General features: G+C 39.3%; 1 protein-coding gene across 10 annotated transcripts in view; it reads right to left on the bottom strand.

The window, feature by feature from the left end:
- The window catches only part of ABCC9 (ATP binding cassette subfamily C member 9), a 106567-nt gene extending 93360 nt beyond the window's left edge, over positions 1-13207 (bottom strand). For 2 of the 10 annotated variants that reach the window (XM_074357782.1, XM_074357780.1), the window contains exons 1-7: positions 12604-13206; positions 12117-12231; positions 10571-10691; positions 9535-9588; positions 8046-8208; positions 5356-5497; positions 689-810 (exon numbers count right to left, since the gene is read on the bottom strand). In XM_074357782.1, the coding sequence (XP_074213883.1) occupies positions 689-810; positions 5356-5497; positions 8046-8187 (406 nt within the window). In that variant the 5' untranslated portion in view covers positions 8188-8208; positions 9535-9588; positions 10571-10691; positions 12117-12231; positions 12604-13206. Of the gene's footprint in view, positions 1-688; positions 811-5355; positions 5498-8045; positions 8209-9534; positions 9589-10570; positions 10692-12116; positions 12232-12316; positions 12521-12599 lie in introns of those variants that run through there. The other 8 variants (XM_074357781.1, XM_010946509.3, XM_074357775.1 and 5 more) reach the window with 8 other exon arrangements.
- Between the last annotated feature and the right edge of the window lie 2246 nt (positions 13208-15453).

A 15453-nucleotide genomic window follows, 5' to 3' on the forward strand; every position in this document is an offset into this window, starting at 1 on the left:
TGGGATGAGTTCTATCATTGCAGCATAAGGCGAAAATAAAATTAGGAATTCTTTAGACAGCTTCTAATTTCCACAGGCCAGGAGGCCAGAGAGGCTTTGAAACATGATGTCAGGCGTGATGCAGATGTGAGGGGCTCGGCTTTGGGGGCATCTGCTTCTCGGGACAGCCTAGTTTCCAGCAGGCACTGAAGCACATGCTGCTGTAGAGAGGACCCCAGTGCCTCAACAGGAATGCTATGAAGAGCGTCCATGAACTACTGGGACCTTCGGGAAATGCCTCAGGACTCCAAGTCAGAGGCAGAAGCACTCAGGACTCGCTGAGATGACTTGCTCATGGGCCAGTATCGTGCAGTAGCTCTTGGCAAGAGCTCTGATTCTTGGGAGTCCAGCTTCTGCAAGCCAGAAGGCCAGCGTATGCCCTTCACTTTCTACCCACCACACACCAACACATCACAAGGGGCATTTCTTGGCGAGCAGAGGTCCTGGGGGAACGGAGTTTTCATAGCCAAGAGCAACTCAGTTTATCTGCCTCTCCACATTAACTGGGAGACAACAGAGTAATTACTTATTGTGGTTTTCCCATGCCTTCCAATCCCAACCCACGCTGAGAGCATTTAATGAGGAAAAAGAAAAACAAACAGCTCTTTGGGGAGGGAAAAAAAAAAAAAAACCACTTGATCATACTTACCTAAAAGTAATTTGGGAAAATTTGATGTTTCAATATTATGATAATACACTATGGATGTGGTGGTGGCAACAAATCCCATCACAGCCGGCATGAAGAGGTGGAGGTGCCGGGAGTCCCGCCGCCTACGGAGAGTGATACAGCATCAGTGTCTGCGGCGGATGGCTCCGGATTTTCTCATTTTCTTTCCAATTTGTTTCATTAAAACCCCCTCCTAGCAATATTTGAAATACAGAGCGAGATACTCTATATACAGACTGCTAAGAGAACATAAAAGGAAGACTGCCTTGGGAGACATAATTTTGCTGAAAGGATTTACCCTAACATGAAGGGTTGGAGAAATACAGCTAAACGAGACCTTGCAAAATGCTTGCAACAAAACTATCACTTTTCCTATATTGAAGAGCAGAGCTGCTGAAATAATTTAACACCAAGTAAAATAATTTACTTGAATTTACTTAAAATAATTTCACCAAGTGAAATAATTTACATCAAGTAAAAACCAGCAACGGAATGTGAATTCTAATGTCGTTGGAAAGAACACCTGTTCTTTGGTAGCTTTCCCAAACTTGACGGCTTTCCGTGATTTTTCCATTTTCATTCATTGATTCAACACATATGGGTTCGCTGGTCCAGACACTGTCAGATTGCGGGATGCAACAGTGAACAAGACAGGATATAGCATCTGTGGTCCCAAAGTCTAGAGTCTTTCAAGGAAAGCAATAGGAAATGCAAACGCAGGTGAAGGGGCCAGGAGGGCGTGCAGGGCTAGCGTCTGAGACAGAGCAAGCCTTGTGAAGGAACTGACTTCTAAACTGAGACCTTAAGAATGAGGAACTGCTACTCAGAGGAAGAAAGAGAGGAGGACTGTTCCAGACAGAGGGTCAGACATGTTCAAGGGTATTGCAAGCAATTCAGTATGACTGCAAGGAGACGAAATGTCATTCTGGGGGCAGTAGAGAGCTTCCAGTGGATCGGAGTTATGCCACGACAGATGGGCAGGACCGACAGCCCTCAAGTCCATTTGCATTAATTGTGCCACACAGTTCAACCTTTAAATCTTCTCAGATTACTTAAATGATGAATACACAATCGGTATAGAGAACAAAGTAACTAGTTCAAAAGTAACGAGAGAGAAAGAGGAACATTTGGGAAAAGGCAGAAGAACACTTTAAAAAGAGGAAACAAAATGCGCAAAATACACAGATGCACGATACAGTATACAATGTTCAAAGTTTTCCAAGAAGTTTAACGTTCCTCAGATAGAAAGTCTGAGATAGGACGCATCATGAAAGGCTTTATATGCCACGGTAAGGAGCTGAAATCTAATCCTGCGGAACACGGAACACTTGAACAGCTAAGTGGTGTGGTCAGATGAGGCCTTTAGACACATCAATCTGGTAGTAACGTGGATGGTGAAGTTGACAGGTAGTGGGGTGGGTTGGAGAGGAGGGGAGAGGCACAGACGAAGGAAAGTAGTTAGGAAACCATGGGGAGAGGCCAGGTGAGAGACAATGAAAGCCTGAGTTAAGCTTTGGCAGGGAGGGAATAATACATTTGGAAAAGACTGTCAACACGGACAGGATTTTAACAGTTAAGGTATGAGTGTGATGTGGATGGAGACAGAGACTAATCCCCAGGGAGCTTGGGTAGATGGTGTTAACAGAAGATTTTAAGAGGAAGAGCAGGTTGGAGAGAGGAAGCAGGAACGTGTGGGCTGTGAAGGTATGTAACAAGCATGCAAAAGAAGTTGTCTAATAGGCAAGTGCATGCAGTCTTAAGGCATGAGGAAGGATATGTTTGGAATCATGAATACAGACAGAGGAATGAAACTGATGGCATTATCACAGCATAAGAGCTGGCTTCAAAATCACCCATTGCCTCCCAGAAATAGTTCAAAGGGTCAAAGAGAAAATGCTGGAAATAAATATTTCATCAGTACCGAAATTAAGAAATGCCTCTAAGCTTCTTTAATTACCGAAGCAAAGAAAGAATCAAAAACCCACTTAATAGTTAGAAAGTTTAAAAATGAACATACTACCTATCAAGTCCTATAAAATGGTCAAAACCACACCTAGAAGAAAGTTTATAACCTTGAGCATATTCAATAAGAAATCATTATGATAAATAATTAAGTGCTCAGTTCAAGAAGTTAGAAAAAGAATAACAAACATCAGTAAAAAAAAAAAAGGAAAAAATATAGGATTAACACAGACAGTAGCAGCTACAGCAAGGTTTATATTTATGGCATTTCTTTAGTAGGGATTTAACGTGTTTTTTAACCATGCTAGCATTTTTATTAAGATTCCTGTTATACTGTTACTGCTCTGCTTACAAAGTAGTACAGGTTTTGAGTGGGGCCCCAAACCTTATTCTTTCCTTTAACCACTATTATTTTTAGAGCATGATTTGCAGACTTCAGTGTTTTAGTAGAAGGACGTATATCCCATTATAGCAGAAAATCTTTAGTCAGAAAGTTAAAGAGAAAGCCAAAAACCATATATTGTGGAAAACAAAAGAACAGTTTCAAAAAAGAGAAAATGATAGAAATAAAAACCTAAATGAAAACACAATATTACAGTGAAGATTTTAATGTGCATTTTTAGTATTTGATGAATTAACTAGTACAAAAATAATCAACACACAGGGCTTTAACAATCCAAATCAGTAAACTCAATAAGGTTCTGTCTCTTATAAGTAATAAGAATAAAGAATTCTTAATACTTAAGAATATATTTTTTATTTAATACTTATTACTTATAAAATAATCACTTAATTGACTCTAACGAAAATGTTAATAAGTCCCCAAAGGTATTCATTTAACAAATTACCTGCTCTAATAATAAGCCAGTCAAATTAGACCAAAAAGCAGAATCACAAATTATTTAGGGAGAAATAAAAAAGGGAACACTTCTTAGGAAAACTTGTGGAAAACAGAATGTTTCAAAAGAACAATCAATAGCTTTAATATTTGTATTACTCAGAAGGAAAATCAAATATTCAATGAGGAAAGTCTTTGCATTGTTTTATTAATTATAATAAGCATTTGTGATAGTTTAACTAAAAAACAGTTCATGAAGTTTTGTTAGAAAAAAGAAGGAAGGAATGATCAGCAGAGTCAAATATAATAAGTGTGTTAAAGAGTAAAAGATGTCCATTAAAGTGTTGTTCATGATTTTTGGGATTCTTGTTGAAGCAGTTTCCAGAATAAGACAAAGCAAGAGGGAAAGCAAACTGAATCTTTGGGTTCAGAAGGAACCGGAAGTTTTTTTTTTTTTTTTTGAGAGTCCTGGATAAAACGGGGAAGGAGAAGAGTCTCCAGCTGAAGACTGGGAGACGGCAGCGCAAGATCAAGGGTGTATTTCTGCTTGTTTTTAGTGTGGATCTCTTGTACCACCGCCACGATAAAACAAGTTTCCGCCATGAGCATATGTTGTCATTATTAGTTTAGCTTCTGTTCCAAGTCTTTGACTGGATCTACACATCAGCCCCAAGGCTGAAAGGAGGAGTCACCCTCGTCTACATGATGTCAAGCTTTTAGGACACACGTGACTTCCACTATCTTCCACTTTACACGTGCACATAATAACACGAAGAGTCAGCCTATATGCCAAGGGAATGAAAAAATGAACACTAACATTGGCTATGCTGATACAATATAAGACAAATATGCCAAAGAGCTGTAAACAACTCTCTAAATGCTTAGAAACGTGACACATCTTAGGGTCTCTGATTTTCCTCTGAATCAGAAACTCAGATGTGCACATTGATGCAAAGTACTGTCATAAAACATTACAAAATTGTTGGCTGCATGACAACAGCCTTGAAGTTTCATTCCTTGTTAATTGCAACAGAAAAACATAAACAGATGTCTTGTTAGATAAGAGGAAAAAATCACTTTGAAGATTTCTGTTTCAGACTTTAAATTAGTTTCATAGCAATCCTTCAGTGAAAGGTGTAATATTTGGTGTCATTTCATAATGAAAATTTTCCTATTACTTGAGTTCATTTTTTGTTACTATGTGATAAAAATACCTCCCTCATCTGATGTTCAAGTTTATAAATAAAATTCATTATATCTAACTGCCTAGTACAAACTTCTTTTATTAGAATGTCAGAATTTCTTCATAAATAGGGGTTTTATGACAACTCCTGATTTTGAAATAATTATGTGCTTTGCCTCAATCTGCAGCCATATCCTCAGTGGCTCTTTGACTTCTTGAATGCCTGTCTCAAGGCAGGCTGTTGTATCTTTGCTGTTTTACAAAATAAGTTGGAACATTTAAGCACCAGTTATATATTTATATATAAAGATCATATATATATGATCTTCCTTGCTATTTATGTTTATTTTGAAAAAGAAGGTAAATATCAAAGCGTTTAAAAGGAGAGAACTTTTGGCCAAGGCTACAGAGACGAAGGAGCAAAGAAACAGAAAATACATCAATGAGTACAAGCCACAGAGATCTGAACTCGTGTTATCAGAGAAAAGATGCAACACAAAAACATAGACAACGTGCATGATTGTCATGTAAAAAGGAGGACGGCTGTGGTTCCTAGTAAGTTCTGACCAAAAAGTTAAGCCTGGCTTGGTACGCTCTTAACTACCATCTGTATCAACGCCTCCCACTAGGATAGCATACTCCCATTAACTAAGTGGAGTCACTTACGAATCTGAAACAATGCCTTCTGCTATTTCACAAACATGCACAAACAGGAGGGCAAACGTAAGAATCCATCTCAGGTTGTGTCCAGGAAAATGAAGCCATGTGTTGTGATGAATCTGGACTTTTGAGCTCTGACTCCCCCACCCTGAAAAGAAGAAAAAGGTCAAGAGATCAACAAGGATCAATTATAATCATGGAAATGATTTCCATTGTGATAGATTTTGGGGTGAGTTCCCTGAAACCTTACTCCTTTCTAGGGTAGCAATGGAAATCCTGGTCTATTTGCATTATGTTGAAAAAGGAACAATTTCAATTCATTTTTACAGGACTGCCTAGGTAAGACATTGACATTTGTTGCTTTGCTCAGGAATAACACAACATCTGGATGACAAGGTGATTATTTTATGCTAGTCACAGCTCTTACTGACAGGTCTCTGATTCACTCAAAAGAAAAACAGATTAATGATGATATTAATCAAAGCAATCTGGATTCTAAAATCTTTCAAAACATGGGATCTGTGGGAGGATTAACAAAAAAAGTCATATTTGGTGATGAAATATAGGACCCATTGGCTGAGTCAACTCTTAATCACATGCACATCATGCGAAAAAAATGATAACCTATGACTGGGCCAGTGCTAGTGATATTTTCTCAAAGAAGGCTACAGTTTTGTTCATTGATGAAATTTTAAGTAGGCTCAAGAACATCACAGGTTCACCCTTAGCTCATCACTGGAGATAAAATTAGTTACCAGATTACATTTTAGTAAAATGTTGATGGTTTCCCCTCAAAACCATAGAGTAATGCCAACTGACAGATGGTGTGCTAAGAAAGGACCCTACTCTTGTCTCTTTTGTCACCTTTTGTTCTGAATTTTTGACTTGGGGGAAAGCCCTACATCCTTCAAGAATGATTGGGGTGTCCACTTAAAATACTGAAGGAAGGAATTTTTGTATAGACAAAAGGGACCCTTGAAGCATTCTTTGAAAAGAATATTGGTTCATTGCTTAGTTGTTCCCAAATATACTTATTAGAAGATTAGTTACATTTAATGTATTCTATTAGAATTTATGCTATAAACTCTTGCAGATAAGCTCTTTTATTTTTCCTACAACACTGTAATTTTCCTTATGTCTGAGATACTTCTTTGAGATTCAGTATGGTCTCTCACTGACTCAAGTAGCCAATGTTATGGATGAATACTCTGCATTTTTTCTCCATCATTTTCCTTTGATAGTGTTCATTCCAATTCCACTTGATTCAAACATCCTTTCGCGAGCCTCTGTGTTGATGCCAGAGACACAAGCAGCCCAACAATCGCTGTCAGTGAGTTAACTGGATGTCAAAAATGAATTATTTAACAGTAGAATTGCAATTTAAAAAAGGATGTTCTACCTTTGGCCAAAGGGTCATTCTTAATGTCCTACAAATGCCACCACCTATACAAAAACTAGTGTTTCTATAAATGGCCACTCTGGTCCCAATATATTTAATGTCTATACACTTGCTTGACCTAAATAACTAGGTGCCAAGAGTTATGCTGGCTTCTGCATAATATCTGTCATATAACAGAAATTTTTTGCTCACTGTTGGAATGCCCGGTACTTAGTAATCTCTCAATTAAGATTTGTTAAATGAAGAAATAAAAGCTTAGAGATTACTTTTAAACATTCCTTTAAAGCAGATCCTTAAATTATGAACGTTTTCTCAAGAAAATCAGTCAGATAGCCTTTTGATACACTTTTATGAGCAAAATTATGCATGGGACTATTAAACATCAAATTCAAAATAGTGGTGACCTCTTTTGAAAGGACAGGAGCGTAGGATGTGGGAAGAGGATCAGGGAGTTGTACTTGGACTGTTAGATTCCTTGCAATGAGTGTGACAGATTCAACAGGTGTTTATTACATTACTCCTGGTCATTTTTCTATATGAAAAAAATCGTATAATTTTAAAAAATGCTAGAAGGTCTATTTTGGTTGTTTTGAGGAAGTTATACAAATTATGCATAACTGCTCTAAATAACTGGATTTTGTGTCTACGTAAACTGTAAAACAATAGGGAAAACTGTCTAACTTCTTTCTAAATAGCTTGCCCACCTACTCTTCCTACCTGAAGACGCCCCATCACTCCTACTTTGACTTGCATGCTCTGTATCTTTCCAGTCCCCAACCATGTCACTCCACGTGCCTTCCCCACTGGCCCTGAGAAGAGCTAGCTGTTGGTGGGCTAATGCTCAGGACAGTTTCTTCCTGGATCTGTAAATGGGCTTACAAGGCAGTATCAGCATTTCTTTTGACTTTGACTTACGTGTTTCACTGGGAAATTCCTGTGACTATTCCAGGCAAGCACTGTGTTTTATCCACTTTCCGTTCTCCTCACCTAGCACAAAGCAAGTACTCAGTGGATGCTCTGACCTATCTTATAAAACTCTTTCTCTTTTTTTCAAAAACTGCGGCTTCTTGAAGTCCTTTCTAGAAGGCATGTGACTGCTATTTTTATCTACAGAATATTAAATGCCAAAAACATCAGTAATTGGAAAACACAAGATACTAGTTTGTTCTTTGCCCACAGACTTACATATTAGTTCTCATGCTGGAAAATTACATCAATGTTATACCAAATCTCAGCCATTAATAAGACCTTTCCTGTCAACACCAGGTGATGAAATATAGGACAGGAGGTTACTCACCGATAAACAATATTGGAAAAGTGATAAACAACAGGAAGACATGAGGGACCAGGTTGAGAGCGTCCACGAAGCAGGGGTTTTGCAACACACCATCATAGATATTATATGAAGAAATGTTGTTACCACAGAATGAAAGGCTCATTTCTTCTTATATGGTTTAACCCTAAAAGGGAGAGAGAGAACGAAAAGCCTCAATTTACTATTGAATTCTCCTTCATACAATTATAGCCTTAAAGAGGTGTTATATTGTACAATTAATCCTCTTTATTTTTGCAGTTGAGTAAAGGAAACTGTATGCCAAAGTCAGTTGAGAGTTACTTATAAAGGCCTTATACATTCCATAAGGTCCACTTTGTAAAGATTTTTTTTCAGAGAAAAATATTCCTTTTTAATTTGGAAAATAAACAATAATATCTACCAAGAGTGGTACCTGAAAGGAGTATTTGTCTGAATAATATGATTTCAAACAGCAAAAATGGTTGATTACCAAGAAAAAGAAGGGAGGAAATGAAATTACTGACTGAAAACTCAAAAGAGGGTAATAGTAAATCCTTTCCCATGCGCACTCATTGAAAACGCTTTCACGAACGACTTCAGCCGGACACAACTTTCTGCAACATTTTATTAATTGCAGGGCATAGTAGTACAAAGAGACCAACGTGTCTGGAACCAGCACAGAGCCTTTCTCTGAACAACAGTTAAATCAAGTGTTTAAGGCGAATCAGCTACTATTCAAGTAGCTCAGGCCCCATAGTCAGAGGATATTCTTATGTGAAATACACTCAACTCAAGGCTTGGAACAAAGGATGTCTTCTCATTGGAAAGCTGTATTCCACCAGAGAAGCAGACAAGCTTAGAGAGGAAACAGAGAGCAAGATCACGGAGGATTTTCTTAGCCATTGTGGGGACTCTGGCTTCTACTCTGAGTGAAATGGAGCCACTGGGAAGGGGGAGATCAGAGGAGTGACAAGCTCTGACTTCCATTCAGATGAATTCTCACTGCTGCGCTGAAATGGATGGTGTAAGAGCAAGGGTCACTTCATCAAAACGCTACTGTGAAATGCCAGCAAGACTGTCAGCATTCTGAAAACGTCTTTTATGATGCCTGCTATTTATTTCTCACCTACTAAATTCTGGGAGTTTTGCATGTATTATGTAAGCCCTCAGAACAACCATGCAATGTTAGTGGCGTTCTTTGCATTTTACAGAGGACAGTATTGGGGCTTAGACAGTAGCCAACCAGGAGAGTAGCCGGGATCCACACCCCCGTGTGTCTGACTCTAAACTATGTTCGTCCCACTCCATCACATAGCCTGCAGCCAACTTTTTTTTTTTTTTTAAATAAATCTCTTATCTGTTCAGGTTAAAATAAGTAACAGTTTGAGATTTTAATCTCACTGGACTTTGTTTCTTTTCCATATTTATGTCACCCTGGATTCACACTTAGATTATTAAAGGTTGGCAAAGGTTTGAATAATTAAAGAAGTACCTTTTTTCTCCTCCCTTGCATTGATTTAGCAGTGGCCACGAATCATATTTTTTCCTAGAAGAAAACAAAGCGTATTACACAGAAAAGATTCGCAACAGTAGGTGAACTATTGGAGAAATAAAATTTTAAACAAAAGCTTTATAAAGCATTACATGAATAGAACAACTAGTTAGAAAGCCTATGTGCTTACAGTCTGTAAATTCTTAAATGGAATTCCTCTCATATTATTTCTGGTAATACTTTTTTTTTTATATGCTCTCTAGTCAAGACCTTTTCTTATCTTTTTAAAAAAATGTTTTATTTAAAAAAGAACTCATAAAACTTTGTAAATCAACTATGCTTCAATGAAAAAAACTTTAAAAAGTGTAAAAAAAAAAAGCCCTCAAGGCGAGGTTAGAAACTTGCCAAATTCTTAACCAACTGTTAAGGTTCTAAGCTAGATAAAAGAATTTAAAAAGGACAAGATTTTTCAAATAGCAGTAAAATGGAAGTTCTGATTTCATAATTGTACATTAGATTTATTTCTGGTAAACATGGAAAAAACAGAAACTGAAAAAAATAGTTTGCAATGGAATTTTTAAGACTACTTCTTTTATTTAATAGAAATGATAAAAGGATACTTTAAGCTTACTCTTAATTGAAAGACATGTATAAACTTTCCTACAGCAAATTGAAAAATAATTTTTACTTTAGCTAGTTTTATAATTTTATCCAAAATTATAGTATTCCAATTGGCTACATTCATAAATCTTGATATTTAATCACTATCAATATTGAGTCAGATACTAAAATATAATCTGAATTTGCAAAACATATATATACTTCATTAGCTATAAGCACTGCCTGCCTCGTATTTAATCAGTCCTGAAACCTACTAATTCAGTAATCTTGGGATAAATGTGTGGAACTGTGGAAAGAGAATACCAAAGAAGTACAACAGCCTGAAAAAGTCAGAGAACATTTTCAGCCATGCACTTGATATCTGGGATTTTAGGCCATTAATTAATTAACTGTAAAAATATTTATTGATACTGACCGTGTGCTAGGCACTAGGAATTCAACAGCATGCGTGACAGAAACAGTCCCTGTGATCTTATGCTATATAAATCAGACTAGATTAATGCCAGTAGTTCTTGGTATAATGTAGAGGTTATGATCTAAAAGACAGAAATATATACAATGACATAATCACACAAAGTAGCATACTTCAGCTTGCTAAAGTAAAAACTTTAGAATGATATTTTCTTTCTACCATAATCCTAACCTCACACTCCCCCCTGGCTCCCCACCTGTTACTGTCTCTCACCACATCTCTCCTTTCACTTTTTCTTCTGCCGCTTCTTCCATCCTTCTTGCCTGTGCATGAGGCACGGAACAGCCAGCCCTCACTACAACCCGCCATGGACCAACAAAGGGAAGAAGTGAATTTACTGCAGATGTGTCGAGAATGTTTGTGTTTACCTGAGGCATTTTATTCAATCAAGATTTTTAACTAATTCTTAAATCTCCAATTGTCATTCAGGGTTTCCTTCCCAGGACCCAGGTTAAGTTAGGGATGCTTTGGGAAGGGTACAAATTGTTGCCCTTGCCAAAGAAACCCCGTCAGGTGACACCTTGCAGCCCCGCCCCTTCTGGAGCTGTCTAGTCCAGCTAACACTGATAGAGGCCCCAGAAAAACGAGGAGTGAGAGGGAAGGGGGCCAGATAGGAAGACAGGACATTTTTTTTCCCCACAAGTATAAACCCACGGAAAAGTGTTCAAGTGTTTATGACAGCTGATAGAGTTGGAGAATTTGAGTGAATGAACTTTAAAGACAAACACCAAAAGTGAAACTTTGATTATAGGGATGGTCTGTGGAGCAGAAAATATATAACAGAATAGTCCTTGATGACCAAACTTACGTCTTCATGGCAAGAACACTACCCTTGGTATTCTTATTCCTTGAAATGCATTATAGGAAGTTCCCCATACTCAGGAAGTATAAAATTTGGATTCAGTCGATGAATGTAAAGTAAATAAGTGAAAACTAGCACTCTATTCTGTTCACCTAGCAGAAAGTCAGATCTGATGGAACAGAAATCCCAGAGAATTTAACATGCTGGAAACACCTGGAAAAAACACGCTAAAGGCAAAGTAAAAGCGTTCATTCTCACACACCAAAATAACTCATACTTTAGTTATTCAGAAATTAACCAAATTATGTTGGGAGACTGAAACAGGACATTTTAAAGAACTTAACTGGGGCCTTTATCATTATCTAGGGTATGTTCAGTCAGATCACTTAGGAAAACAAACGTAATAAGTTATTTGAAGTTATTCAGTCCATGGTTCATAAAACACGAAGTATAAGATGTCTGTCTATCGATCTATCAATGACAGATCCAAGCAGGAATTCACCAGCTTTACGAAGAGACTTCTGGTTAAGTGCCTGGTCTGAATGCACCCAGCGAAGTTGTACTGCACACCAAAGGAAATGTTGGAACCACTCAGCAGATAAGATTGCTTTAGAGAGACAACTCCAGTGGTTTTTTGTTGTTGTTTTTTTAATCCCAAACTGGACAAGTAAAGCAACAAATAAATACCTTGGGCAATTGCTTGACGCTGCTTCAAACCCCTACCGGTGCACCTCCACTACCTTCAAAACACCGGCTTCCTACACTGTCTTAAGTGTAAAATTCAAACCCGGACGCAGAACTCCTAAAAAAGCAAAGAATAACACAAATTAAGCAGACAGAAAGAAAGCTACTTCATGAACAAGATGGGAAATGTCTAAGAGACATACACAGAGAGAGAAAGAAATGGTAGTAACTCCCTGCATTATATCCAGTTGGTTTAAGCAGGAGCCGGCCAGAGTCTTGAAAGTAAAGCTGGAAACCTGATCCCCACGCCCTCTGCTCCCCGGCTGGGGCCCCGTCCCTTAATCCTAGAAATAGCGACGTTGAAGGCGAAGCGCAGCGAGAGTGCTCGGGCGCCTTTTGGTTGCCGAAACGCTGGATCAAAACCGACAGCTTACGGTTATCCTTCAATTTTTTAAAATGATATTTATGTAAAAGACACGGACTCACTTACTCCGAAGGCAGAGTGTTCCTCCCCTGGCCGAAGCACGCAGGGCGCCGGGCGGATTATTTTTAGGGTGGTGGGAGATCAGCTGCTGCCTCCTATCGAGTTTCTCAACTGCAGAAACTGCTCTCGGCTGGGGCGGACGCGGCGACTGCGAGGCAGGAAACTGGGCAGAAGCCCCGAGCGCAGCGCCTGGGACTGGAGACCCTCCCCACCCCCGCTCGGCCCAGCTCTCCGCACCGGAGCAGCTCATCTGGGGCGCGCGAGATCACGATTTTACAAATGCAAGTAATGTGCGTCCCCTCAATTCATTAGACACTGAAACTTACTGATTCACTGATTCACCGCAGTCGGGTGTTCCAATGTTAGATCACTTGCACTTGTAATCCCCCCTCCCCGGCTCTTATAAACCACACGAGGAAGCGAATTTGGGGGGTTCACCATTTTCCCCCAAGTGGACCTGGGAAATGAAGGACTCATTCCGGGCACAGGAACCGGCTGCCGGGCTGTATTCGCGCGTGCGAATGTCTCGAGGAAGCAAGGCAGACTCAAGCCCAGTCATTGCCCCAGCGCCCCGGGAAACCTGGTTACTCCTTGGGACCCGTCACTGCGCTCCAGATGGCCGACGCTTCCCCCAGCTCCCCGAAAGCGGGGCTTTGGCTTCCCATGGGTTTACACACGGTTCCCCTGACTCTTGCTCTCGACCAGAGAGATCATAAATTCCCAAGGAGATAATGTGTTTAAAATACACTCACTCCCGCAATAACTCCCCCCAAAACGCAAGCCGTAAATTTTGTTCCAGGCAACCCTTAATCAACACTCGATGTTATCAGAGGCCAGCGCTCAGTCAACTCGAAATAACCATTGTTTTTGTCAACTGTCCCGGTCTGCTAAAGGATGGTCAGCCTGGGGGCTCCGTGCGCGACCCCGAGGGGCACCGCTCCCAAGACCTGAACCCCAAACTCCTGCGGCCCACGGACTCTGGGACAGAGCTGACCTCCGCCCTGCCAGCCCCGGGCTTTCCCCGCGGGAGCCTCCCTGCTCGGAAGGTCTCTGCGTTCCCGGGTGAGGCCCAGTCTCCGCCAGCGACTGAAGCTGGAAGTCGCGGCCGCTAGAGGTCTGCCGGGCCTGCTGGGGCGACACCCGGGAGGGTCCGGGAGACTCAGAGCCCGCGAACTTTGAAAGCTCGGCTACTGCACCCTGGAGCTGTTTTCCGCGACGCAGGCGCAGGGACAAAGCGCGCTTCAAGGATGGGGATCCCGGGACTGCGGCTGGGAACCCTGAGGATCCGATGAACAAACCAGAAGGGGGACCAGAGGTTCCCAGTGCGTCTAGGGAAGAGAGAACTGGAAATGAGGGCTGCAAATAATTCCCAGATACAGACCCTGAGTGTGACCACACAAAATCAAGTTGACTTTGGGGTTTTAAATATATATATATACACACACACACACACATATATATATATATAATTAAGGTCACTTATTATGATTAAGTCATGCTTAATTTTTTTAAGTCAAACTTTGGAAAGTATGAAAAATATAAGGGAGACCAATGAGCCCTCAAATTTATAAAACTACCGAAAACATTTTGATGTATTTTAACAAAAACAAAACCAGCGGTATAGTGTAGCGATAAAAACAAACATGGATGCGGGAGCCAGCCTGCTATCAAATCCTGCTACCGCACTTGTCTCAGTGCTCAGAGACTTTGGACAAGTTGCTTAATTTTTCTATCAGTTTCCTCACATACTCAATGGGACGGATACAAAATATGTATGTTTCATAGGCCTGATGGCGAGGGTAAATGAGAGAATCCCTTCAAAGAGCTAAGTGCCCTTCCTCTAGGTGAAAGCTAATATGTATGTTATTCTATTAGTTTTTTCTATGCATATTTTACGTTGTTGGCAACGCAAAATCATTTACCTCCTCACAGTATCCTTTAAAACAATTATTTTCTGATGGCATTTAAAAATCTTTGTAGAAATCATTTAAATGGCTCCAGAATATTTCATTGTGTGACTACACCATAATTTTAAATCCATTTTCTTATTGTTGGACAGAGGGTTGTCAAATTTTTACCACCATATTTAGTCCTATGATGAATTTTTATAAGGTTTTTTTTTTCCTTTGGTAGCAGATAACTTCTTTAAGATACATTCTCTGAAAAGTAATTACAGCATCAAAATTAGTAAATATTTTTAAGGCTGTGGATATAGAATGCAAAAATACCTTTCTAAAAAGTGTATATAAACTCCCTCCAAAGTCCATGAGACAGCCTATTAAACTTACACCCAAACCAGCATTGAATATTCTTATCTTTTTAAAAATCTTATAATTTGACACATAACATGCAATTCCTTGTTATTAACATCCATTTTTCAAGTGTTCATTAAACTATGTATTCCCTCCATTTTGAACAATTTGTTCACATACTTGTCCATCTAATGGGTTTTAATGATGTTTCCTAAAATTTGCATAAACTTTTAGTGAGAGGGACATTAATCCTGTTTCATATGTAGGACAGATACTTTCCCAATTTGTCATTTTAAAAAATGATAGTGGTTCTACCATTACAAAAAATAAAAAGAATTGTTTTCATACAGTCTATAAAAATTTGTGCACACCATGTGCTTAGACCTCTTGCCTGACACAGAGGTCAGTGGTGGGTCAGACCTCCAGGGTCACTGCCTTCATAGTGCTTTTCCTTAAGGGAAATTTTACTTGGGCAAATTTGATGCTTTTTATCATTGCATTGTATTCCAATGTTGTACTTAATAAATATTAACCATCATTTATATTTGTTTAAAGGTTTTTTTTTTTTAAATTCAATTCTGAAATTCATTTTGGCATATACCAT

Source organism: Camelus bactrianus, chromosome 34 (genome assembly GCF_048773025.1).
Source record: "Camelus bactrianus isolate YW-2024 breed Bactrian camel chromosome 34, ASM4877302v1, whole genome shotgun sequence".
Lineage (NCBI taxonomy): Eukaryota > Metazoa > Chordata > Mammalia > Artiodactyla > Camelidae > Camelus > Camelus bactrianus.